At 46.3% G+C, this 27,761-nt stretch overlaps 1 protein-coding gene across 5 annotated transcripts in view; it reads left to right on the forward strand.

Annotated features, from left to right (window-relative positions):
* Window positions 1-27,761, forward strand: part of FIG4 (FIG4 phosphoinositide 5-phosphatase) — a 260,535-nt gene that overhangs the window by 34,095 nt on the left and 198,679 nt on the right. For all 5 annotated transcript variants that reach the window (XM_066607721.1, XM_066607713.1, XM_066607706.1 and 2 more), the window contains exons 3-4: window positions 5,617-5,715; window positions 6,891-7,014. In XM_066607721.1, coding sequence (XP_066463818.1) covers window positions 5,617-5,715; window positions 6,891-7,014 — 223 coding nt within the window. The remainder of the gene's footprint in view (window positions 1-5,616; window positions 5,716-6,890; window positions 7,015-27,761) is intronic.

Consider the following 27,761-nt stretch of genomic DNA (forward strand, 5'->3'; position numbering starts at 1 on the left):
GCTCCCTATATGGAGAAGAGAGGCTTTATGGCCCCCCTGAGGCTCCTGGGACAAGGTGCTACCGCATCCCCTATAGTTATGTGAGTGGCCGACTACCATAACCACCTGTGCCCTGGTGGAGGAAAACTCCTAATGGTGAAGAAGTAGTTAAAGACCCGCGCTCAGGAAAGCGTGGTGAAACAGACGACGATATGGGGACGATGTAGGGTGAGGGACTCAAGTAAAAGTGAGCAAGTAAGAGGGGAAGCACAATAGAGGGTGGCTGGAGCCTGCGCAGTGCGCAGACTCTTCTTCACCCTCCTCTGGGAAGCGGAGATGGGGAGGAGTTCAAGTCAGGATACACATGCAACATTGTGTTAGGCAGCCCAGTCGCCAGTGAGGTTAGAGGGTCATGTGGGGCTCATGGCTAATGTACCTAATCGCAACTGCGACCCTCTGTAGCAGTGACAGTCGGGCTTCAACCAAGCCATGGTGGCAGACCTATGGCACACATGCCAGCGGCTGTTCACCACTGTAGTGATTACTGGCCAGGGTGTCACAGCTCCCCACCAGTAATCATGCCGTGACACTGATCCCGTCGCGCACTCTGACATCAGTGTGCACCTGGGATCCTCCTTTCCTGAGTCCTCTCCTCCCTAGATCCACAGGTGAGGACAAAGGATGAAACGTTCTGGACTCACACACTGACATCAGTGTGCACCCGGGATCAGTGCCGAGAAGAGGAGGAGCGTGCTGACTACAAGGAGAAGATAAGTTTATGGGTTTGGGGGCTATTACCACTGGGGCTACTGTGGGGATATAGTTACTGAGAGGCTTAATATTTTTACTGCGGGGTTAATATTATTGAGGAATATTATTCCAGTGTGATTATTATTACTGGTTAATTTTACTAGGGCTTATGTGGGGTAATTATGACTACTGAGGCCACTGTGGGGGGTCACTATGACTAGTGTGGCCACTGGGGGGGGGCTCACTACTACTACTGGGGCCACTGTGGGGGTCACTGTTACTAACGGGGCCACCAATATAGGGGGTCATTATTACTACCGGGGCTACCAATATTACCAAACGAGGCAGATTTGCTGCAGAATGTGCAGTATCTGTAGCAGCAAAGTATGAGATTTTGAAAATCTCATCCACACACTATGAAAAAAATCTGCTCAAAACCCGTGTGGATATTGACATGTGGTGCTTTAATTTCTCAGCATGTTAACTTTAAATATAATGTATATAAATTGCCCATACAGTGCTCCAGCGTTTCTCCCTGTTTGTTATTTTTTTTAAACGGCCCTGTCCTTTTTATAACGACTGAGGTAAAAATCATGTTGTGATAAGCCACACCCCTAACTCCTCCCCATACCAAATCTTGGGGCTCCACGAGAAACTTTTGCTTCAAAAAGGGCTCCATTGCTGAAAAAGTTTGGGAACCACTGCTCTATAGTTTGGTTACAACTCCCATGTAGTGGTAGTCTGCTGCCCACATACATTTTTGGCCATATAGTGTATATTTCCTAGCCAAAGTTAAGAAGTGCCATGTTATGAACACTAATCAGTGCCTCCCTAGGTAGTAGTGTCTCTGCTTCAGATCCTCTATTCCTCAGTATGTTATAACTGTTACACATTCATTGACATTGTAATATGCACTTTAAACGCACTTAAAAAAGTCCAAAGGTTCCACAACCACCAATTGGACAGCACATCCAACAATCCATCAGTGTGGCACCCTTGCCGGCATCAGTTGAATTGCATACAGCATATGTAAAAAATCTAGCTCTGCGAGTTGTGCACAGAATTGGGATTAAGACTGTGAAGGTAGTCTATTGAATACACAGTACTTGCCATGATTAATAATGGAAATGCTTAAAGGAGTTGTCCGGCCACACAGGGTAAAAATTTTTATAATGCTGCTGCTTCCCTTTCAGTAAGGATAGTAACAGACAGCATACAGGGGCTCAAACCGGCAGGCAGATCAGCTGCAATGTCAGTTTATTACCTTAGACTCTGATCTTCTCTGCAGCTTTCAAAGATGGCGCCTCTGTGCTGCCTTCTCACATGCCCTGCGCTCTCCCTCCTCTGTGTGCGCGCTCCCGATGGTAGTAAGAGACATGAAAGGCAGGATTTCCCTCAGCTCACGTCCTAGCCCCGCCCACGACACGCCCACCTCTATTGAACTGCTCTACAGTCTCTCCCCGCCCAGGCCCCGCCCCCTGCTAAAGTAAAGTAAAACATTTCCCCACACACACATGCCCTCATAGTGCCCCTCTCACAATGAACCCCCCCCACACTTCTGTCAGCCGGGTCAATGCACATACACATCACTGCACCCCCCCCCCCTGCACACATCCATCCATCCATCCATCTCTCCCACTCCACCCCCCCCCCCCCCCTTCCCCCGGGACTTCTGTCAGCCGGTCCGTGCACACACACACACACATCACTGCGCCCCCCCCCCCCCCCCCGTGCACACATCCATCCATCCATCTCTCCAACATTTCCAACATTTCTCCCCTTCTCCCCTACTCCCCCTACTCTCCTTCTCCCCTTTCACATACTTTTCAAGTCCCGATGGTGTCTTCTTGGCTCTTGTCCAAGCAGCAGCGGCAGGCAGTCACTCACTCCGCTCTGGTATATGAAACCAGGAAGTGAGTGTACTGCGCATGCGCCGACCGGCGGCGCGCGTCCCCTGCGATGATTAGGTAAAGAGCGCGGTCCCAGCGGAAGAAAGAAGGACTGCGCATGCGCGGAAGGGAAGAGGAGCGTTCCAGCGCCGACGAGAGCTGCTGCCGGCCCGACAAGAAATGCAGCCGATTTCTTGTCGTAACCACGGACGACCGAGGGTCAACACAGGGGGGGCACCCCTAAAGGTAAGTGAATAACTTCTGTTTGCAACATTTTCAATGCACAATGTACATTACAAAGTGCATGGAAATGTGCAAACAGAAGTAATGAGATATGATGTTCATGGCCGGACAACCCCTTTAATTACAAATATTGAATCAAATGTTCGTAGAATACTCGGCAGTCGTTTAATTGTTCATATCTTTGAAGAGACTGCTGACCTAAACGGCAGTTCAGACACATGGCTTTCCATGTTTTCCCAGTGTTTCAACATTATTATTGTCTGTACCCCTAGCTGAGATACAAACTAAGCTAATTGGCTGAAAGAGCAGAACAACAAGGGCAACTTCCAATAAATCAACATTTTGCATGGGCTGCTAGCCCCATGCTGTTCAGCATGTGTATTGCGCAGATTGAATTAAGATCAAGCTGTCCTAATGCTAATCAATAGTTCACTGTGTCTTCTATCAAAGCTGTTTTGAGATGCAATTTTCTTTACTTCTGGTTGTACCATGGAGAAGTGATCATTTACTATATCTTGATTTGTGTTCTAAGTTAATTACACCTGACTTCTCCCATGTATTTTTTACATTTTAAAAAGTGCAATATCTGTTCTACATGTCGCGTTTGTACTCTTCCAGCATGATTTCAGTGCAACTGCAAGAAGTTGATCTATCTCAGTTTGCAAATTGAGCATAAAGCCCCGTTTACACGCCATGATTCTTGCTCAAAATTCATTCAAACGATGGCATATGAGCGAATTGTTGCGTGTAATAGCTACCATCGTTTACTCTTCAACTGAATGATGATTTTAGGGTAGGCTTAAAATCCATCGTTCAGCTGGAGAGTACATAATACAGAATGCACACTGTGTTCTGCATGGGAGTCGGAGATTACATTGTATTCAGCCACCTGCTGAGCTCTGCAAATAGCTCCTGGAGGCTCATTCATACGCAAATGAAGATTATAAATGGACATTAGCACTTTATGCAAAATGATCGCTAAAACTGTAAATCTTTCAATTGTCTTTGCGTGTAAATGGGCCTTTACTCACACCTCAACACAGTTCATATACCCCATAACACTTGCTGCTTCAACCCTGGTAAGGTCAAGGAAACTGTTTTCCAGACCTAGGTTCTGAACCACAAGGACTGTACTTATCAAAGTTTTAGACTTGATTACCAAAATAACAGTTCTTTCAAAAAGATAAAAATAAGGCAAAATAAAATGACGTACAATAAATGCAAAACGGTTATAAAAATATGGTGAAAGATACCTACAGTAAGTTAAGCAATAGAGATGAGTGAGCGTACTCGGTAAGGACAGATACTAGAGCGAGTATCGTCCTTACCGAGTACCTGCCCGCTTGCCCGCAAAGATTCGCCGGCACCCGAATCTTTGTGGGCGAGCAGGCATGTACTCTGTAAGGACGATACTCGCTCGAGTATCTGTCCTAACCGAGTATGCTCGCTCATCTCTACTAAGCAACTTAAATAAGGACTTCCTCACACAGATGTTTTTTACCGCGATAAGCGGTAAACGTTCCCGTTTCTTTCATTGGAGCCTCTCAGACAGCTGCTTGATCATGGTGCTTTCCAGCGCTGTGATTTTTGAGCAGAGTTTGTTCTATTTTGAACGATTAGCGCACCTAATCAATAATGAGCTAGACTAAACTCTGTTGTCTGCTGCTGCTCCCTGCAGCCAAAAGCTAAAGTAGAATCGCAGCGCTTACTGCAACACCTAAGGAATGCATTGACCATCCACGGTTAATTAAATAGCCGTGGGTGGTGTTTTAAGGGATTTGCGTATCTTATGCGTGAGAAAAACGCGACGTGCTCCATTTTAATGCGGATCACGCATGCGGGAGCTCATAGAGCTCATATCTCAATTGATCTCCCGCATGACAAAAAGAAGACAATTATAGTGCATCCGCAGCAGAAATCTGTGCTGGACTGATTTTCCCCGTGGACATGAGGCCTTAGGAGGATGTTGGGAACTGTTCTGATGAACAAGTGGTGCACAATCAAGCTGATTGCAGACGAATAGAATGCTGCTGCTCCAACCTATGTGTATGAAAGCGCATCTCGGGGTTCTTTTGCACGCCCCCTCATTCCAAGTGCTCTGCTCCGTGCTGTCCCCCTGCAGAGCTTGACTTCGTGCTGTCCGGCTGTGTAAATGCCCCGACCAACGCATAGATCTGGTGGAGACATACTACACTAATACCTACATGGAGTAGCATTGCTGTGAGCCCCCTAGACATCTGTATACAAATAATAATCCCACTTTTGGATCATGTAGAGCACTTGTTAGTAATGTATGAAGAATGCACAGGAATTGTACTTGTTATACCAGTCTTATTGTGATCAGGAAATTGAAGAGAAATACAGATGGAACAAATGTCTTGAATTCACATTCTCTTACATCCATGTGTCATAGGGAGAGCTAACATTCATTGTCTCATGTCTCTTCTGAATGTGAAATATATAATCTAGATATCCTTTTAGACAATCCTGACAAAAGTGCCCCCCCCCGACCCCCATCCCTCTTGTCAATTACAGTATTAAAGGTAATGGCTATAGTGTGCACTTATGAGGCTACTTCTTGCATTTCTTCTTCCTTCATTGTTTTTAATACAGGCCAAGGTCTCTTATGTGTGTTTTTATGTCATTGCATTGATGCAATTTTGAGTCCGATTTGAACCTGTATGTGTGGTTTTAGTATATTAAGATTAAATCTTCTTTTTTTATTTTCTAAAATCATTGTTTTTTCTTTGATTAGAGATATTTCCTTGTGGGCAGCAACCATGCAGAAACAAAATACCGTGTTTTGAAAATCGACCGGACTGAACCCAAGGACCTAGTTATTATTGATGACAAGGTAAGATCAGGAGGATTCCATGTACATATTGAATACTATGGGACATTTTGCAGGACATATCAATGAGCAGTCAGTACAAATAGCTGAACTAGAGAATGGTTCTCCTATTGTTAAAGATTTGCACTTTATAAAATACTGTGGAACTGAAAGTGTGAAGACATCCCTTCTACTTATTTAGTTGAAATGTTTCAGCCACAACCATTGCAAATAAATGCATGAAGTCAAGCACATAGCTATTGTCATTACAACATTAAAGCCTGAGCTCACAAATGGGCTTTTCACTTGAATGGGCAAAAACTTCCACCCACACTCTGCAAAATCTTATGAAAAGGCTTTGCAGAAGATTTGAAGCTGCACACTGGCGAGAGCGATATTGGGCCATGATTCACGGCCCGATATCACCATCACAATCTTTCTGAAAACCCCTGGATGCAAGGTGTTTTCACATGGAAACGGCCTTGCATCCCTGCGGGTATTCCCTTCATTCTTGCTGTGGCTGTCAAAGCTGCAGCAGGGAATCCTGGTCCCAGTGAAAACATGTGGAAACCCCTGGATGTGACAACCTTGCATCACCAGGGGCTTAAGGAATTCCCTGCTGCAGCTGTCACAACCGCTGCAGGGGATTGCAATCTTTTCCTACTGTTTTTAGTGGGGCTGGTGCTGCTGCCGCCGGCCTCATAAGTAGAATGGACGATCTCGCAAAAAGAAAGATGCTGCAATTTTTTTTTTCCATGCAGCATCGCAGGAGTGAAAATATTGCAAATAAGAATGAAATCATTGGTTTCATAATCATGCGCTTTCACTTGCACAATTTTCTTGCCAATGTGAAGAAGCCTTTAGAATCTCAAAAATGAGCCAGATGCATATTAAGGCTAATGGATGTGAAGTGAGCTGGGAGCCCCAAAATCTGTCAGTTCATCATTTAAAGGGAAATATCCCAATTGCCTCCAGCCGCACTCCAACGGACTCGGAGACCCAATACCCCAAGGCGTTTTCCTTCAAGTGTAGTTTTGTGAGAACCTACTAAACATGGAGGAGGCATATTGGCTATGATGAACACTTGAGCATGTAACATGTCTGTTAAATTTGGTATTTGTCTTTCAATACATTACATTATATTTTGAGAATGCTCGCTTAATTTTTCATGAACTTTTTTTTTTTTTTTTTTTATTCAGCATGTATATACCCAGCAAGAAATACGGGAGCTTCTTGGGCGCCTTGATCTTGGAAACCGTACAAAAATGGGACAGAAAGGATCATCAGGATTGTCTCGAGCTGTGTCAGCTTTTGGTATTGTAGGTAAGTTTGTTATTCTATTTTATGCTATGTTTTAACAGTAATATCTGCATTAATCAACCAGAGAAATTAAGTAGCTGCCCTCCTTACTATAAATCGTTATTTCTAAAACTGTGAGACCCCCCCCCCTTTTTCCCCCTCCTCCCCTTCCCTAAGTTGTTAGGTGCAGTAGGGAGGGCAATTCTGACAAGTCCTAAGTCTCACCATATGTGTAGCATCGGGTCAATGGCTACGGAACGCCTCTAGCATAGGTCTGGTACTGATGGGAATAATTTGTGTAATTTATTGGGGGTCCTTTACCATTACAATATTATTTTATAGTTGAGTTCTTGTATTCTGTTGGATATGGACACTGTGTGTATCACTGCAAATGATATGATCCAACGCTCTCCAGAAAGATCTACCCAATGTCGCTTCCCATGCACCAATCCAACCAGAACTGGAGTCTTCCATTTGTTTATTTAATAACAATCCATTGACCGAGGAGACTACTTGTGTAGGAGCCTCTGAAGAAAGACAGCCTTTCGAAAGGAGTGAGCTCTGCCATCAGGTCAAATATAGATGTAAGGTTATTGATGTAACTACATAACTGGAAATATATGTAACCATGTTCCTGTTGGAATACCAGAAGCGCCTCCTAAGTCGGAGAGCTTGTAAACCTAGCAGTCCCACCACATCTTTTACCTGAGGAAATGCCACCTTCAGAACAAATGACAAGTAAGGGTGTGCCCACATAGGACCCTGCCCTCAGTCTCTCTAATCTAATTTATGCGGCATCCAGAAAGCCCCGTAAATTAGAAAAGGGCTCAAAGCATGCTCTATTGCCACTCAGAGCTTGGTCATGGAATGGTGGAAACAAAATTACAGACTGTTGCTTTGTGGTACAGGTCAACATTAGGCAACCCCATACCCCTTTGTAATTTAGACCACGTCAGCACCTTATAACAAAGATGTGGCGAGGAATTCCACCTTAAAAACCTAGTGACCATCCTTTGGAGCTTCTCAAAGTAATGTTTAGGTACATTGCAGTGGATAGTCTGGAAAATATATGATTTGTGGAGAATATCCATTTTTAGTGCACTAATCCTGCCATGAGAGCGGAAGTTTATACCAATCTCTAGGTTCTGATTCAAGCATCGAGGCAATTTTTTTTTTTTTTAATAACTTTAACTCGAAGATTTGGTCTGGATTAGTAGGCAGCTGAATCCCCAGATATTCTAGAGATCCATCCTTTCATCCAAAGGGAAAGGGGAAAATAATCAGACAGAAAAATCACAGAAAAATGGCCATATACTTCTATAGAGATACAATCCCTCAACATTCAGACAGCCAGTCTGCCAAATGGAGGAGCCAGGAGTGAGTATATAGCCACATTTCTGTAATTCTTTCATCCAAAGGGAAATTGTTTCCCAAAAGTGGTTTACTTCTTTCGGGTGTATGGTCATATTTAATGTCTCGGATTTTCCGGTATTTACTTTAAAATTGCTAAGTCTACTATATTTAGCGAATTCCTGTAGAATAATTAAGAAGACCTACTCTAGGAGCAGGATCATAAATCAAAATTTTCTCCTTATTCGTATGATTTATGAAATGCTATTGAAATTCCACAAGCTCTATGACCTGGATGGGGAACATGATGCCAAGTTGTATAGTATTTATTGATGCACTGAGGGACCCCAGAAGCCACAAGACTAATTTCTTGAAACTTAATTCTTTTGTGAAAGTTGTATAAAATTTGACTGCGTCGTTCAGGTTTTTTTTTGAGGCAGAAAGATCAGAAGAAGAAAAAAGGTATGAAAGCTAGGAAAAGAGATGACACACCAAACCAAAATAACTAAACCATAAGTTGCAAGAACACAACCCTATTCCATAACTATTAGTCATGTCGCTACAACCCTTTGTGTTGTAATCCCTAAATGGAGGAGATGGCACAGATTTATGTAGCATAAACTTAAAAATGAGAAACCTCACAAGAATATGGTTTAATTGTAACTGGAGACTGAGCTCCGTTGGTGTTCTGCCATGCACAAGATCTGGTGGGGGGCCACTGCTCTCTAGGTGGCAGAGGAGGAGTGGTTGGTTTCAGCCATTTTGGAAGTGCAATCATGGGTAACTCAAATGTAGCTAGAAACTTAGAGGGATCCCCCAAATATAGCGATTTACAATCCCATCTGGCTAGGAGTTAGAAGGGGTATCTCCTTTTCCTTTAAGGCAGTTAGCAATGGACGGAGAGCTCTTTGGAGCTGAAGGGTCGGGAAGGACAGTGAGCATAGTGTCCTTAAACTTGGTGGGGCCTTTTTCTCTGGTTACATTTAAGATAGTTTCTTTCTCCTTATAAAAATGAATCCTACAAATCACATCTCGTGAATGGGTGGGCTCAGAATTCTTGGGTCCCAAGTATTCTATCCATTTCGACTGGCATTTCCACCGGACGTTGTAGGAGCTCACTGAAGCATTTTTGTGCCAGTTTCTCTAAATGTGCAGGCTCCATTTCCTCGTTCAGCCCCCTGATACGAATATTACACCTATGGAGATTTTCAATATCGTCAAGGTGTGTTAGTACATCAGAAATCTAAATGTGTTCTTGTAAGACAGTATGATAGGCATTAATATACTCAAACCCTGATCTTGAACTTCCTTAGCCTCTGCCCAAACTATGGCCTATGTGTTGTACCTTTTTTTTTTTTTGCAGAGACTCCATAGCCTGCTTATGGGAGGTTTCCGAGTGGGGTGAATATGCTGCCCAATTCCACCTTACTGGGGATGGCTCTTAAATGAGCTTTCCAGTGTCAGTCATGTGTGTCTTCTGGACCTGAGGGATAGGTGGTGAGCTGGTAGCTGAGGAGGTGGATCACTGCAAGGCCAGTGAATGTCGTGAGACTGGTGATTGTGTTGGGCTGGCTAGTGTGCTTTCCTGGTCCCCAGACCCCCTTGGTGGAGAGGCTGAGGAGAATGATTCCTGCTGCGTCATGGCAGCTGCGCTAGATGTGGGCTCCGGCATCCTCTCGTAAATACCCCACACCCCCCTGTGGGTATTTACACATGGAAAGGTGATGCAATTTGAACTCTCTATGGAGGTATTCCAGTGTTGTATCTATTGGCTAAGGATCACTTTTTGACTGCATTATATAGATGCTGTATTACATTGGTTTTAGGCATTGTATAATATTAGGCTTAACATTTTTAGCTACATGTCATCAAATTGCTGACATCATATAGATTGTATTTACGCATTAGAATGCACTAAAGGGGAAAAAAAAGTTTTAATGCTAATGACAGCAATAGATGTGATAGAGAGTAAGGGAATTACATTTTTTTTTTTAATACTTTCTCGCGCCCATGTTCCCTCACTGTCTGCTGGTGAAGTCCGTGAGTTATCTGAGTCTTGACTCTTTGTCAGAATGCTGTGTATGTGCAATCTGTGGGAGAGTATGCGAACAGCAGTCTGAAAAGATTCAGATTTTCAGGGAGTGGGCAAGTATAAAAAATATATCTTCCGGATCTGGCACCTTCAGTAATGGCACCATAGCTTAAGCCCCGTTTACATGTAATAAATGTTTAAACGAACAACGTAACTTTTTTGCTTTAAAATCCTGAGCGTTTACACGTAAAGATAATAGCGAACGAGGGAAATGGCGAGAATTTCAAGCAAAGTAAACACTGTTTATGTTCAAGTGGCTGTGTGTTTATGCGAAGAATCTCTAAAGGCCCATTTACACGAACGATGATCGCTCAAAAATCGCTAAAAAGCGATCGTTTCAGCAATAATCATTGCGTCTAAACGTGCGGCCATCGTGCACTTTTCGTGCACTGCTGGCTGATCGTTAAATTCAGGCCAACATAAAAATCATCATGTGGTCTTATCAGGACCGCACGCTGAGTTCGCCGCAGGTAGTGCTGAGAGTATTGTTTCCCGACGGAGAACAAAGGAGCTGAATACAGATAAGAGTCCTCTGGCTATTAACCGCATTCAGCTAAAGGCTTCATTTGCACGCTAATAAGTGTCTAAGTAGCTGAGTAGCTACTTACCAGTTTATGCAAAATGATCGCTCAAAGCTGTCACTCAAACTGTCGTTGGAGCGATCATCGGCCTGTGAAAATGGGCCTTAAGTTGGAGGTTTTTAATTAGTGCGAAGAAAACATATTGTCTTCTGCAGACATGAGTCATTGTGTTTAGCTTAGCGAACAATCGCCCCTCCCTTCAAGTCGTTTGAAAGACTGAACGAATGTTGACTATTTTTTATGCAGGCTGAAACTTGGCGATAAAAACAAAAAGTGAACGAATAGTGCATAACGGCATCGCATTGACACTTAATGATTATCGCTCACTTTTGCTCGTTTAAACGAATTTTGAGTGATTTAATTGCTGTGTGTAAACAGGCCTTTAGTTTGTTGCTGTTCGGTGGGAATGGGTTCTCTTTAATGGTGTTTTGTAATGCAAAATCCATGTGTAAGATAAGTGTCTAATGTGTACCAAGCTGTATATTGCTATAATGTGTAAGTAATGCATTACTGACTGGAGTTGACGAGTGGCTCATGAAATTAACTGCAATGCCCTATGTCTTAGGCCTCATGTCCACGGGGAAAATCAGATCCGCTCCAGATTCTCAATGGAGAATCTGCAGCGGGTCCCTCCTGCCCCGCGGACATGAGCGCCGAAAATAGCAATTTAAAAGCATTTACCTATCCGTAGCGGGCGGGGACGCTCTGCTCTTCCTCACGGCCGGATCTTCATTTTCGGCCGGCGGATGAATTCCTGACGCCGGCGGCACGTCGCCGGCACGTCGCCGACGTGCCGCGCGCATGCGCCGGGCACATCCGCCGAGCCGAAGCAAGGGAGATGCGGCCGTGAGGAAGAGAAGAGCTTCGCGGTCCGCTGCGGGTGAGTAAATGCTTTAAATTCCTATTTTAGGTCTCCCGCGGATCCGGACGGCTTCCATAGGCTTCAATAGAAGCCCGCGGGAGCCGTCCCCGCGGGAGACCCGCATGAAAATGGAGCATGGTCCAGATTTTTTCATGCTCCATTTTTTTTTAAATCACTTTTATTGACGATCCGCGGGTATTTATGTACCCGCGGGTGGTCAATGCATCCCTATGGGGTGCGGATCCGCGTGCAGGTAATTCGCTGCGGATCCTAAATCATATTTTCCCCGTGGACATGAGCCCTTAGGGATCCTTCACACTGGTAATAGTGATCACCCTGCCAGAAAATCACTTCAAAATCGCAACTTTTTTCTTACGATTTTTGAGCGTCAGTGCTGCTTTTTCTCACAAAAACATCACTGCCACTTGTGATTAACTCGTGCGTTTTTTTAACGCGATTTTTTTTTTACGCGAACGTCAATAGGCATTTCTAACGTTAAAATCACATTGCACAAAAATCACAAGTTTGTGCCTTGTGAAACGATAAAAAGGAGGCTTCATAGAGAAACGTGGGAGATTAAACAATGCAAAAAGAAAGGACGTTGCATTTTTTTCCCCTTGCAAATCGTATGAGTGAAAACATCGCAAATGTGAAGGAAACCATTGAAAATCATTGGTTTCATAATTCTGCTTTTTCACTCGCTCTCGTATTGCTCACACAACGTGCGATTTTTCTTGCAAGGTCCAAGGAGTCTTATACTCCCTTCATTTGGCCCTGCAAGCCTCTCATCATAGCATTCACAACATGAAATTTCCAGCAGACTGCTCCGGTTACATGAGGATATGAACAAGTGGTTAAAATGGCGTGTTGTCTAAAAAACACACTCCACTATACTGAGGCAGGGGGAGATGTTTTCCTCCTCCGCTGCGGCATTGTGGAGCGTACACGTGAGCTGTAACCCAGATCTCTGCTGGTTATTGAAAGTATGAATCAGGCACTTTAGTGCAGCGCTGATGACTAACACAGAAGAGGCTGCACTTCTAGTCTAACTGTTGCATACTGAGAACAAGCCTGCCGTTTATCTGCAGACATAGCTGCTGTCATTGTAGAAGCACACATACGGGATTGACTCATTGTAAAGCCCAATGTTCTAGACTTCTGGAACTCTACAATCAGTTTATTCTCCTGGTTCATCATCTTTTCCCCTCTGAGTGTATTTCTGTATTGTAGGGATGTTTTTGTTAACAGCAGCATACTGCCATTTCTTAACAGTTAGGCCGGTCTCGTATGACCCGATTCGAATTGCGGATTCTGCGATCACCGTCTGTGCGGATGATCCGCAGTAAAACAGGCTTTGAAAAGGCAGGAATTTTCCTTCACACTCGTAGTACAAATTGCGAATTCCGCGAGCGGAAGAAAAATCGCAGCAGGCTCTATTTCACCGTGGATTCAACGCCAACAGCAGTCATTGATATCAATGGAGGCGTGCGACCTGCAGCCCATACACAATTAACATTGTATCTGGGCTGTGGTACCCACGTCATCGTCAGGGCAACACAGCAGAAATGCAAAGAAACAAAACCCAAAACCTGTACTGCACATGATCGCCTGCTTGCCGCATATATCTATATTCCACAACACTCCTGCTCGATTCACAACTTGATTGGTGTTTGGGTTGGCTGATTCACGGTGATTGGTTGTTTGGGTTGGCTGATTCACAGTGATTGGTTGTTTGGGTTGGCTGATTCACGGTAATTGGTTGTTTGGGTTGGCTGATTCACGGTGATTGGTTGTTTGGGTTGGCTGATTCACGGTGATTGGTTGTTTTGGGTTGAATCGAGCAGAAGTGTTGTGGAATATAAATATATGCCGCTCGCCTCTGCGGTCATACGCAATACAGTTACTTGCCATACACAGGGTCATCGTCTGGGCTCGCAGCCAGAATTTGCAGATCCGACCTGGCCGTATGAGCACGGCCTTAATATCATTAAAGGAGATGTCCCGCGCCGAAACGGGTTTTTTTTTTTTTAAACCCCCCCCCCCGTTCGGCGCGAGACAACCCCGATGCAGGGGTTAAAAAAACCACCCGCACAGCGCTTACCTGAATCCCGGCGGTCCGGTGACTTCAATACTTACCGCTGAAGATGGCCGCCGGGATCCTCCGTCTTCGTGGACCGCAGCTCTTCTGTGCGGTCCACTGCCGATTCCAGCCTCCTGATTGGCTGGAATCGGCACGTGACGGGGCGGAGCTACACGGAGCCGCTCTCTGGCACGAGTGGCTCCATAGAAGACTGCTGAAGACCCGGACTGCGCAAGCGCGGCTAATTTGGCCATCGGAGGCCAAAAATTAGTCGGCTCCATGGGAACGAGGAAGCTAGCAACGGAGCAGGTAAGTAAAAAACTTTTTATAACTTCTGTATGGCTCATAATTAATGCACAATGTACATTACAAAGTGCATTATTATGGCCATACAGAAGTGTATAGACCCACTTGCTGCCTCGGGACAACCCCTTTAACTTAGGTTGAGTCACATCAGATGTGCTCTGTGAGATCACATCATCATGTTAACCTGTTAGTGACCAGCAATATGCCACTAATAGGCTCTAAACCTGCCCATTAACCTTTTTTACAGTACAGCATGGTTAGCCCAGCATAAAAGTGCTATGCCAGGAAAAGCTTAACCCCTTAACGACCAGCCCATAGTGTTTTTACGTCCTCCCGAAGTGGGCTCTATTCTCTGAGGACGTAAAAACATGCTTCCTGCAGAGAATAGTGCCCCTCGGGCTGTGGACGTGACAGCTCCATGCTGTCGGTGTCCGCAGGTAGCTGACAGCATGGAGCTGTCATCCCGGGCTGTTCGGAGCCCCCCCCGGCATTGCGATCGGCGCTATGCAATGGATAGCGCCGATCGCAAAAAAAGTAAATAAAAGGACATAAAAGTTAAAGATTCAACTGCTCTGATGGATCGGATCCATCGGAGCAGCTGAAATTACTCACCGAGGTCTGGCACGCTGCTCCCCGCTCTCCTGCCGCTCCGGGGCCCGAAGCCGGTCTTCTGCGCATGCGCGCCAGGCGGCATTACGTCAGCCGCATGCGCAGAAGGCCCGGCGGCGCGGGAGATTTAAAATCTCCTGGCTCCCGGCTCCTGTAGGTAGCCGGGAGGCAGGAGATGTCAGCGGGGACTGCGGTGAGCGGTCCCCGGTACCGCGATCGCCGTTATCCAATGGTTAGCGGCGATCGCGAAAAAGTTAAAAAAAAGTTTTAAAAAGTCAGTTTCACCTCCCCTCATGGATCGGATCCATGAGGGGAGGTGAAAATACTCACCCCCAGTCCTCAGCGGTGTCCCGATGTCCCGGGACCCGAATCCCCGTCTGCGCATGCGCGCCCGATGATTGACATCGGGCGCGTGAACAGACGGGCTCGAGCCCCGGGAAATTTAAAATCCCTCTGCTTCTGGCTGCCATGTGTAGCTAGGAGCAGAGAGATTATACCGGGGACATGATCACTGTCATCCAATGGATGACAGTGATCATGTAAAGTGAGAAAAAAGTGTAAAAAAGTAAAAAAAAAAAAAAGTAAAAAAAAGTTTTTAAAAGTTTAAAAAGCGTACGTTTCATCTCCCCTCATGGATCATATCCGTGAGGGAGGATGAAAGTACGTACCTAAGGCCCCCAGATTTATCCGCGGACCTTACCACAGCTTCTGCACACGCGCCCGTCGCCAAAATGGCGGGCGCATGCGCAAAAGCTGTGGATTGCCAGGATAATTTAAATTCTCCCTGCTCCTGGCTACAAAACGTAGCCAAGAGCATGGAGATTTAATGGGGGTCCGCGGTGAGCGGTTCCTGGTCACGTGTTCACCATTATCCAATAATGGCGATCACGTAAAAGTAAAAAAAAAAATTTGAAGTTTCATCTCCCCTCACCGATGCGATCGGTGAGAGGAGATGAATCTTTTTACCGGAGGCCTGCGTATTTGAATCCCGACGCGATCTTCCTCCGTGGACCTTCCAGGATTCTGCACATGCGATTGCCGGCAAAAAGCCGGACACATGCGCAGGAGTCAGGGAGCCCAGGAAATTTAAAATCTCCTTGCTCCCAGCGACCAACGGTCACAGAGAGCCTGGAGCAGTGACGGGTGGCCTCGTTGAGCCGTCCCCGGTCACGTGATAAAAAGGTAGCGATCTACCTTAGGCCGGTCTCACATGACCGGATAGGAATGACGGATTCCGCATGCGTCTGATCCGTGGTAATACGCAGATCAATCGCATTGGATTACACAATTCCGCTCACATTAGCGGGTCAGAATTGCGTAATCCACTCGCAGAAAAGAGAACGCAGCAGGTTCTATTTTACTGCGGATATCGGCAACATAGAGCCCATTGTGCTCCATGGTCGCGGATATACCCGCAGTCCATACGCAACTACATTGTATACGGGCTGCGGGTACCCGCGTCATCGCTAAGCGATGGTGCGGGAAATACAAACAAAGGTGTACTGTGCATGACCGCCTGTGTGAGTAGGCAGTTATGCGCAGTACATTACACAGCCGTACGCAGGGTCACAGCCGGGCTCACAGATGGGATCCGCTGTGGGCCTCCGCAAGCGGATTCCGCCTGCACCCGCGTGAGCCCGGCGTTATTCAGACCGCTACCTGTGATACGTATTTTACAAGAAGCCCCGGGAACGCTCGCTTTCCTACAGTTCCAGGAGCACCTTGTTGAGCGCCTTCTGTGTGAGACCGCCGCACCTCATCAAGCTTACGGAGACTCACGGAACGCCACTTTTTACACCCCATACCCGCCACTGAGGTCATGAAATACCCCCAAAAAGCATGAGAGGAGGGGGGGGGGGATACCCGGTTTTATTGCCCCATGGGCCCATTCCAACCAGCCTCCGTAATTACCCCTGTCTTCGGAAATACTACACAGTTCACATTTTTACTTTTATCTAAGATTTGCGAACGCCAAAAAGGGCGCGGAGGGGGAGGGGGGGAATTTTTAGGGAGTCAATCTTTATTCTGTACAAATAAGCAATGGGGCCTGGAATTTATTCAGTTGTGCCCTAAAATCCAACAGGTGTTCCGTCCTTTATAGGCCTTGCCATGCGTCCTGTAAGTAGATTAGGGCCACAATGGGTATGTTTCTGAACTCGGGACAAACGGGGGTATCCATTTTGGGGTGAACGTCTTCATTCCTATGTGTGCTGTACAAAAAAACTGTTTTTAAATTGAAAAAATTGCCAAAAAAATTGAAAATCGTAACTTTTTCCTTCTGCTTTGCTTAGATTCATTCAAATACTGTGGGGTCAAAATACGCAGTACACCCCTAGATGAATTCGTTAAGGGGTCTAGTTTTCAAAATGGGGTCATTTGAGGGGGTTCTTTATAGTTTTGGCCGCTCAATGGCTCTATAAGTGGGCAATGGGGCCTGAAATTTATTCAGTGGTACCCTGAAATCCAACGGGTATTCCTTTCATTGTAGGCCTAGCCATGGGTCCTGTAAGTCTATTAGGGCCACAATGGGTATGTTTCTGAACACGGGACAAACAGGGGTATCCATTTTGGGGTGAAAGCCTTCATTTATGTGTGTGCTGTACAAAAAAAACTGTTTTTAAATTGACACAATAGCCCAAAAAATGAAAATCCTATTTTTTTCCTTTTGCTTTGCTTAAATTTATTCAAAAACTGTGGGGTCAAAATATGCAGTACATCCCTAGATAAATTCGTTAAGGGGTCTAGTTTTCAAAATGGGGTCATTTGTGGGGGTTCTATATGGTTTTGGGCGCTCAAGAACTCTACAAGTGGGCAATGGGGCCTAAAAGGACTTCAAGCAAAATCTATGTTCTGAAAGCCACCAATTACTCCTTTTATTTTGGGCCCCGTTGTGCATGCGGACATAAGATTAGGGCCACAATGGGTATATTTCTGAAAACAGCACAAACAGGGGTATCCATTTTGGGGTGTAAGTCTTCCTTCATATGTGTGCTGTACAAAAAAAGCTTTTTTTAAAATGACAGAATTGCCAAAAAAACAAAAATCCAAATTTTTTCCTTTTGCTTTGCTTGAATTTATTCAAAAACTGTGGGGTCAAAATGCGCAGTACACCCCTAGATAAATTCGTTAAGGAGTCTAGTTTTCAAAATGGGGTCATTTGTGGGGTTCTCTATGGTTTTGGCGCTCAAGAACTCTACAAGTGGGCAATGGGGCCTAAAAGGACTTCAAGCAAAATTTGTGTTCCGAAAGCCACCGGTCGCTCCTTTCATTTTGGGCTCCGTTGTGTATCCAGACATAAGATTAGGGCCACAATGGGTATGTCTCTGAACACGGGACTAACAGGGGTATCCATTTTTGGGTGCAAGTCTTCCTTCATATGTGTGCTGTACAAAAAAAGCTGTTTTTAAAATGACAGAATTGCCGAAAAAACGAAAATCACAATTTTTTCCTTTTGCTTGGTTTGAATTCATTCAAAAACTGTGGGGTCAAAATATGCAGTACACCCCTAGATAAATTCCTTAAGGGGTCTAGTTTTCAAAATGGGGTCATTTGTGGGGGTTTTCTATGGTTTTGGGCGCTCAAGAACTCTACATGTGTGCTATGGGGCCTAAAAGGACTTCAAGCAAAATTTCTGTTTTGAAAGACACTGACTACTCCTTTCATTTTGGGCCCCGTTGTGGACTCAGATATAACAATAGGGCCACAATGGGTATATTTCTGAACACGGGAGAAATAGGGGTATCCATTTTGGGGTGTAAATCCTGATTTTCATGTAAACTATAGGAAAAAAATATGTCTTTAAAATGACAGATTTGCAAAAATATGAAATTTTACTTTTTCTCCTATAAATTGAATTAATTCCTGAAAAAAAACTGTGGGGTCAAAATACTCATGACACCCCTCAGTGAATACATTAAGGGGTGTAGTTTTTAAAATGAGGTCATTTGGGGGGGGTATCTATTATTCTGACACTCATGAGCCTTTCCAATCTCGGCTTGGTATAGGAAAACAAAGTGTTCCTCAAAATGCTAAAAAGTAATGTTAAATTTGTACGTCTCCTAAATAGTTTAAAAAAAAACGAAAGTTTTTCCAATGTGCGCCCAAAATAAAGTAAACGGGTGGAAATATAAATCTTAGCAAAAATTTCTATATTATGTTTGCACATATTTAAGATATTGCAGTTGGAAATGTGAAAAAATGACGATTTTTTCAAAATTTTCCCAATTTTGGCGCTTTTAATAAATAAACACAATTTCTATCGGTCTATTTTTTCCGCCTAAATGAAGCACAACATGTGGCGAAAAAACAATGTCAGAATCGCTTGGATATGCAAAACCTTTCTGGTGTTTTTCCATGTTAAATTGACACGTGTCAGATTTGCAAAATTTGGCCTGGTCATTAAGGCGCAAACAGGCTTGGTCACTAAGGGGTTAATTGTCTACTGACAGCCGAATTTTGTGCTAACGGCTGGGATTAGAGAAATCTCTGATCCCAGCAGTTTAATCCCTAATTTATTAGCCTCCCACAATGCAATCAGAAGTCTGTTATGGAGCTCACAATTCAGGGGACAGTGAGTCTGAAAAGTGGTGTTTGATGCTCCTCAGGTGCACCATTCCAGCACTATGTCCCCATGATTTGCTGCATGCACAGAGCATGACTCTGCAGCCAGCTGTGAGCATGCACTCTGCCATTGAGACAAATGGAAGAGCGCACATCCAAATGGTTTGAAAGAGTCAGGCTGTGGCAATTTCATGACCGCTTCCCTTTAAACCCTTTCCAATCCACTGTCTGATGTTTAAAGACATTCTGATTGGAGGCTGTACAGCTCCGATGTTGGAAGACATCCGGCAGGGTATTCTTATTGTAGATTACTGGCTGCTCTGTTGACGGGGGCCTCTCCAGCATGTCCCATACGACAGTACTGGTTCTAGCCAGCAGATGGTGCCATTGTATAATAGCAGAAAGAGAAAGCCACCTTGGTATATTATTTTACTATCACTTGTTTTCCCACTTAAGTTTGGAATTTCAATTTTTTGTGAGATTAGATTTTGATATGCATACATATTTACACCACGATTGCCGATACTTTTATGCAGCCAGCTTTTGCTGAAATTAAAAATACAAGCCCTGGCATGTCTTTATTACACTACTGTTAAGGACCGTTACACATGACCGGTCACATTAACCTTTCAAGCCTTGGGTTACAAATTAGTTCGTACCTGGATGCATCAGGGAGGCCAAAAACTACACAAAGATAGTTAATTGGTTCCCACAGATACGTAGAGTTGAGCCACGGCAGATATACAGCTCACTCTGCTTAAGGCGTGCGTACACTGAATCTTTATTCACTTTGGTATAGTTCTAATACAGGAAAGGAATACGTCATTAGTCATGGGGTTAAACTTATTGGGTTAGAAAAACATCAAGAATCGTGTATTGTTCAACAATCAGCGTAGTGAGAATATCTATGTGAAATGTCCTTCAAATGATTATTCCTCCCTTGTGAGTTTGGATGATCGCAGCGTCTTATCAGCACGATTTGCTCTTTTCCCAAAGCTCAGGACGTGGGGGAGTCTCTTCTGATAGCGACTGTACCAGGCAAATGTTCTCGGATGAATAGAAAAAAAATCATTAGACATTGCACCGAATGTCATGCTCTAAAGTTATTTCTGCTTTAATTATTGTTTCACTACACACAAGCTTATTTACATCTTATAATGCTCCATTTTGTATCTAGCGGCCATTTTGAGACAGATTCTTCCATATTATGAGCCTGTACCTTCTCACTACCGCTCATTAATTTCAATACACCACAAGTAAGGCAGATAAACATGCTTTGTTCTCATACACCGTGTTTACATTAATTTCATTAACCCCCACCATCCCACCCCATAGACTTTTTACATTTTGTTTTAGTGGGCTTTAATCTCCTGGGCCGTAAAAAACGCTCTCGCTCTCGGGATTAAAACCCTGCAGGCTATGGACGTCACAGCTCTATGGTAGCCAACAACCTGGAGCTGTCATGGGGAGCTGGGATATCTGACCCCCGTTCATGCGATTGCCGCTATCCAATGGATAATGGCGATCGCATAAAAGTAAATAGAAAGTATAAAAAAAGTTAAAGTTGCAGTTCCCCTCTCGGATCGGATCCATGAGGGGAGCTGAGATTACTTACCCCTGTCCTCCACAATGTCCCACGGTGTTCTGGTCCTTCCAGGACCTCACTTTGCCTTCTGCACCAGTGTGCCAGCCGTATTAAATCACCCACAGGCGCTGGAGGCTTGGGAAATCTCTAATCTCTTTACCTTCAGTAGCTGGGAGGCTGGAGATGTCCGAGGGCCCGTGAATATCGCTATGCAATGGATAATGGCAATCACGAAAAAATGAAAAAAAAAATGTACGATTTTTAAAATTTCTGAAAGTACTCCCCTCCATTCTCTGTGATGTCCCGCGGCGATCTGGACCTGCGTGGGCTTCGATATAAAATCGAATAAAATAACACCAAACAGAACAAATGGTGGAAACCACTGGTGACAACCCACTATCCTTTCCGTTTCCTCATGTGTCGTGTCGTGTTTTGGGACTAGATTGGGTCACCGGCCAGCATTGCAGCTCTCTGCTAGACCCAGATCCTCCTCGTGTGGTCACTGTCACCCGAGCTACGTTATTTTTAAATTGCTCAGACGATTCAAATCATCTTGGATGTAATACCAGGATGTGTTGGTGAACTGTCTCATGCATTCAATCATCTCATTTTGATTTGGGTAATTCTTTATAAAATCTCTCCATTTTCTAAAAAATATTGGGGCTTGGGATTCTGCGCTTCCCTCTATCACCACTCTTTCCATTTTCAAGAGGTATTTTAGCTGTTGCAGGATATCTGTCACCGCCGGGGGCTTAGGTTGCAGCCAAATATTCAGCAAACACCTTTTACTTATCAGGAGAATAGTGTGTATCATGTTGGCATTTCTTATCTGATCAGGGAGAGCGTAAAATATGTATATTTGTGGTGTTAGTTGTAGGAGCTTCCCCCCCAATATCGCGAACCAATGTTTGGGTCTCAGCCCAGTATTGTTTGATCTTAGGGTAGTGCAGATACCATGCAGGAAGTCTGATTTTTTTTACCAAGGGGCATCTAGTGTATTCCTGCAACCTAGCCAGACCTCTAGGATTTTAGGGGGTTGTCAATCCCGTAAATTGTGCCATGTATAGTTTTAAAGTATGTCTCCCGCCATCTGGTTCCTGGTTCCTGGTTATGCCAATGAATATATTGCCATTGGTGATCACGTAAAAGTAAAAAAAAATAAAAATTGAAGGTTCAGCTCCTCTCACTGATGCGATCAGTGAGAGGAGATGAAATTTTTTACCGGAGGTCTCCGCATTTGAACCCTGACGTGATCCTCCTCCACGGACCTTCCCAGGTGCACATGTGCCCATCGGCAAAATGACAGACACGTGCGCAGAAGCCAGGAGGGCATGTGAAATTTAAAATTCCCTTGCACCTGGCTACCAAAGGTAGCACAGAGCCTGGAGCCGTGACCAGTGGCCTCATTGAGTGGTCCCCGATTATGTGATAAAAGTGATCTACCTTAGGCTGGTCTAACAAAAACCGATAGGAATTGCAGATTCTGCAAGCATTTAATCCGCGATAATTACATAATTAATCCGCGATAATTACGGTCCGAATTAAATAATCCACTTGCAGCAAACCGAATGCAGCATATTCTATTTTACTGTGGATATCTGCAGCATAGAGCCCACTGTGCTCCATGGTCACGTATATACCCGCAGTCCATATGCAACTACATTGTGTACGGGCTGCGGGTACCCACATCATCTCTCATCAATGGGACAGGAAATATAAACAAGAAAAGGTGTACTGCGCATGACTGCCTGTGTTATTACTTAGTTATGCGCAGTATATTAGGCAACTGTACGCAAACCACAGTCAGGCTCGCAGCTGGGTCCTCTGCATGTCTCCGCTAGCAGATTCCACATATGTCCATGTGAATCCGGCGTTATTCAGACCACTACCTGTAATACATAATTTACAAGAAACTTCGGGAACGCTTGCCTTCCTGCAGTTCCATGAGCAGTTTATTGAGCACCTTCTGTGCGAGACCGCTGCACCTCAGCAAGCTCATAAAGCCTCACAGTGCGCCACTCTTTACACCCCATACCCGCTACTGAGGTCACGAAATACCCCCCAAAAAGCATGAGAGGAGGGGGGATACCCGGTTTTATTGCCCCATGTACCCATCCCAACCAGCCTCCGTAATTACCCCAGTTTTCGGACATACCACACAGTTTACATTATTACTTTTATTTAAGATTTGGGGAAGGCGAAAAAGGGCACTCGGGGGGAAGGGGAGGGGGGATATTTTTAGGGAGTCATGGACCATGCCTTAGGCCTCATGTCCACTTGAAAAATACAATCCGCGCAGAATCTCCCCGCGGATCTCCGCTGCGGTTTCCGCGCGGATTTGCTTTAAATGTTATTTTTTTTGCATGCACATATCCGCACACATTGCCATCAATGTGATAGCAATGTTGCCGATCCGCGCGGAATCCGCAGCAGAATGGAACATGCCGCGTTTTTTCTCCCGCGCGTGAAAAACGCAATTCTTTTAAAATGCCATCCGCGGGTGCAAAAATCAATTTAATGGACCGCGGATGGCCAATGATTCCCCATGGGGAAAATCAGCTGCGGATTCCGCGGCGGAATCCGCAATTCCATTTAGCTAGTGGACATGAGGCCTTATAGCCAAGCAGGTGAATACATACACATTGCAACTTTTCGTTTATTTTTTTTAAACAAGGTTTAGCTTGGACTATTTTGTCAGGTCTAAGCATTAAAAATAGAGATGAGCGAACGTACTCGTCCGAGCTTGATACTCGTTTGAGTATTAGGCCTCATGTCCACGGGGAAAATCAGATCCGCTGCAGATTCTACATGTAGAATCTGCAGCGGGTCCCTCCTGCCCCGCGGACGTGAGCGCTGAAAATAGAAATTTAAAAGCATTTACCTATCCGTAGCGGGCGGCGAAGGTCAGCTGTTCCTCACGGCCGGATCTTCATTTTCGGCCGGCGGATGAATTCCTGACGCCGGCGGCACGTCGCCGGCACGTCGTCGACGTGCCGCGCGCATGCGCCGGGCACATCCGCCGAGCCGAAGCAAGGGAGATGCGGCCGTGAGGAAGAGCAGAGCTTCGCGGCCCGCTGCGGGTGAGTAAATGCTTTTAATTCCTATTTTAGGTCTCCCGCGGATCCGGACGGCTTCCATAGGCTTCAATAGAAGCCCGCGGGAGCCATCCCCACGGGAGACCCGCATGAAAATGGAGCATGGTCCAGATTTTTTCATGCTCCATTTTTTTTTAAATGCCTTTTATTGACGATCCGCGGGTATTTATCTACCCGCGGGTGGTCAATGCATCCCTATGGGGTGCGGATCCGCGCGCGGGAGATCCGCTGCGGATTTTAAATCACATTTTGCCCGTGGACATGAGCCCTTAGCGTGTTCGAGATGCTCGTTACTCGTGACGAGTACCACGCGATGTTCGAGTTACTTTCACTTTCATCTCTGAGACGTTAGCGCGCTTTTCTGGCCAATAGAAAGACAGGGAAGGCATTACAACTTCCCCCTGCGACGTTCAAGCCCTATACCACCCCCCTGCAGTGAGTGGCTGGCGAGATCAGGTGTCACCCGAGTATAAAAATCGGCCCCTCCCGCGGCTCGCCACAGATGCATTCTGACATAGAGGAGGGAAAGTGCTGTTGGTGCCGGAGCTACTATAGGGAGAGTGTTAGGAGTATTTTAGGCTTCAAGAACCCCAACGGTCCTTCTTAGGGCCACATCTAACCGTGTGCAGTAGTGTGGAGGCTGCTTCTTGCAGTGTTGCACTTTTTTTTTTTTTTATATCGGCCGTGCAGAGCATTGCGCCCTGCAGTAATTCTACATACTCCAGGGCCAGTAGTGGTGGTGAGGCAGGGACAGAAGACATATATTGAATATAGGCAGTGGGCCTTTCCAAAAACATTTGGGAAAAAAAATCTATTTGGGCTGCCTGTGACTGTCCTCAGTGTACTGGGTCTGTGCTGGGTGTAGTTGTCCTCCTAATTCATACGCAGCCAGCTAAGTGTTACAGCAGGCTTGTGCAAAATTATTTCCTGGCTCTGTGTTGGTTGTTACATCACCGCTGTATTCCAGTCCACAGTGCAACAGTCTGCAGTTATTTTACATACTCCAGGGCCAGTAGTGGTGAGGGAGGGACAGAAGACATATTTATTGAATATGGTCAGTGGGCCTTTCCAAAAACATTTGGGAAAAAAAATCTATTTGGGCTGCCTGTGACTGTCCTCAGTGTACTGAGTCTGTGCTGGGTGTAGTTGTCCTCCTAATTCATACGCAGCCAACTAAGTGTTACAGCAGGCTTGCGCAAAATTATTTCCTGGCTCTGCTGTGCGTTCGGTAAGCGAAGTGAGCCTCCAACCACAGGCCAATAAGCGGCACATTTAATTACAGCGTTCTGTTTCTGCACTACTGGTAATACACCATGCTGAGGGGTAGGGGTAGGCCTATAGGACGTGGACGCGGGCAAGGACGCGGAGGCCCAAGTCAGGGTGTGGGCACAGGCCGAGCCAGTGCGGTGGCCAGGGGTAGAGGCAGGGCCAGACCGAATAATCCACCAACTGTTTTCCAAAGCGCCCCCTCGCGCCATGCCACCCTGCAGAGGTCAAGGTGCTCTACGGTGTGGCAGTTTTTCACAGAGACGCCTGACGACCGACGAACAGTGGTGTGCAACCTTTGTCGCGCCAAGATCAGCTGGGGAGCCACCACCACCAGCATGCGCAGGCATATGATGGCCAAGCACCCCACAAGGTGGGACGAAGGCCGTTTGCACCACTGCCTCTCCCCCTGTGCCCCAACCTGCCACTGAGATCCAACCCCCCTCTGAGGACACAGGCACTACCGTCTCCTGGCCTGCACCCACACCCTCACCTCCGCTGTCCTCGGGCCCCATCCAGCAATGTCTCTCAGCGCAGCGTCCAGACGTCGCTAGCGCCACTGTTTGAGCGCAAGTACGCCGCCACGCACCCGCACGCTCAAGCGTTAAACGTGCACATTGCCAAATTGATCAGCCTGGAGATGCTGCCATATAGGCTTGTGGAAACGGAGGCTTTCAAAAGCATGATGGCGGCCCCACGCTACTCGGTTCACAGTTGCCACTACTTTTCCCGATATGCCGTCCCAGCCCTGCACGACCACGTCTCCCGCAACATTGTACGCGCCCTCACCAACGCGGTTACTGCCAAGGTCCACTTAACAACGGACACGTGGACAAGCACAGGCGGGCAGGGCCACTATATCTCCCTGACGGTACATTGGGTGAATTTAGTGGAGGCTGGGACGGAGTCAGAGCCTGGGACCGCTCACGTCCTACCCACCCCCAGAATTGCGGGCCCCAGCTCGGTGCTGGTATCTGCGGCGGTGTATGCTTCCTCCACTAAACCACCCTCCTCCTCCAACGCAACCTCTGTCTCGCAATCAAGATGTGTCAGCAGCAGCACAGCGCCAGCAGTCGGTGTCGCGCGGCGTGGCAGCACAGCGGTGGGCAAGCGTCAGCAGGCCGTGCTGAAACTACTCAGCTTAGGAGAGAAGAGGCACACGGCCCACGAACTGCTGCAGGGTCTGACAGAGCAGACCGACCGCTGGCTTTCGCCGCTGAGCCGGGCATGGTCGTGTGTGACAACGGCCGTAACCTGGTGGCGGCTCTGCAGCTCGGCAGCCTAACGCACGTGCCATGCCTGGTCCATGTCTTTAATTTGGTGGTTCAGCGCTTTCTGAAAAGCTACCCACACTTGTCATACCTGCTCGGAAAGGTGCGCCGGGTCAGCTCACATTTCCGCAACTCCAAGACGGACGCTGCCACCCTGCGGACCCTGCAACATCAGTTTAATCTGCCAGTGCACCGATTGCTGTGCGACGTGCCCACACGCTCCACATGTTGGCCAGGCTCTATGAGCAGCGTAGAGCTATAGTGGAATACCAACTTCAACATGGGCGGCGTAGTGGGAGTCAGCCTCCTCAATTCTTTACAGAAGAGTGGGCCTGGTTGGCAGACATCTGCCAGGTCCTTGGAAACTTTGAGGAGTCTACCCAGATGGTGAGCGGCGATGCTGCAATCATTAGCGTCACCATTTCTCTGCTATGCCTCTTGAGAAGTTCCCTGCAAAGCATAAAGGCAGACGCTTTGCACTCGGAAACGGAGGTGTGGGAAGACAGTATGTCGCTGGATAGTCAGAGCACCCTCATGTCTATATCTCAGCGCGTTGAGGAGGAGGAGCATGAGGAGGAGGGGGAAGAGACAGCTTGGCCCACTGCTGAGGGTACACATGCTGCTTGCCTGTCATCCTTTCAGCGTGTATGGCCGGAGGAGGAGGAGGAGGAGGAGGATCCTGAAAGTGATCTTCCTAGTGAGGACAGCCATGTGTTGTGTACAGGTACCCTGGCACACATGGCTGACTTCATGTTAGGATGCCTTTCTCATGACCCTCGCGTTACACGCATTCTGGCCACTACGGATTACTGGGTGTACATACTGCTCGACCCACGGTATAAGGAGAACCTTTCCACTCTCATTCCCGAAGAGGAAAGGGGTTCGAGAATGATGCTATACCACAGGGCGCTGGTGGACAAACTGATGGTAAACTTCCCATCCGACAGCGCTAGTGGCAGAAGGCGCAGTTCCGAGGGCCAGGTAGCAGGGGAGGCGCAGAGATCAGGCAGCATGTACAGCGCAGGCAGGGGAACATTCTCCAAGGCCTTTGCCAGCTTTATGGCTCCCCAGCAAGACTGTGTCACCGCTCCCCAGTCAAGGCTGAGTTGGCGGG

This window comes from Eleutherodactylus coqui, chromosome 1, assembly GCF_035609145.1.
Source record: "Eleutherodactylus coqui strain aEleCoq1 chromosome 1, aEleCoq1.hap1, whole genome shotgun sequence".
Lineage (NCBI taxonomy): Eukaryota > Metazoa > Chordata > Amphibia > Anura > Eleutherodactylidae > Eleutherodactylus > Eleutherodactylus coqui.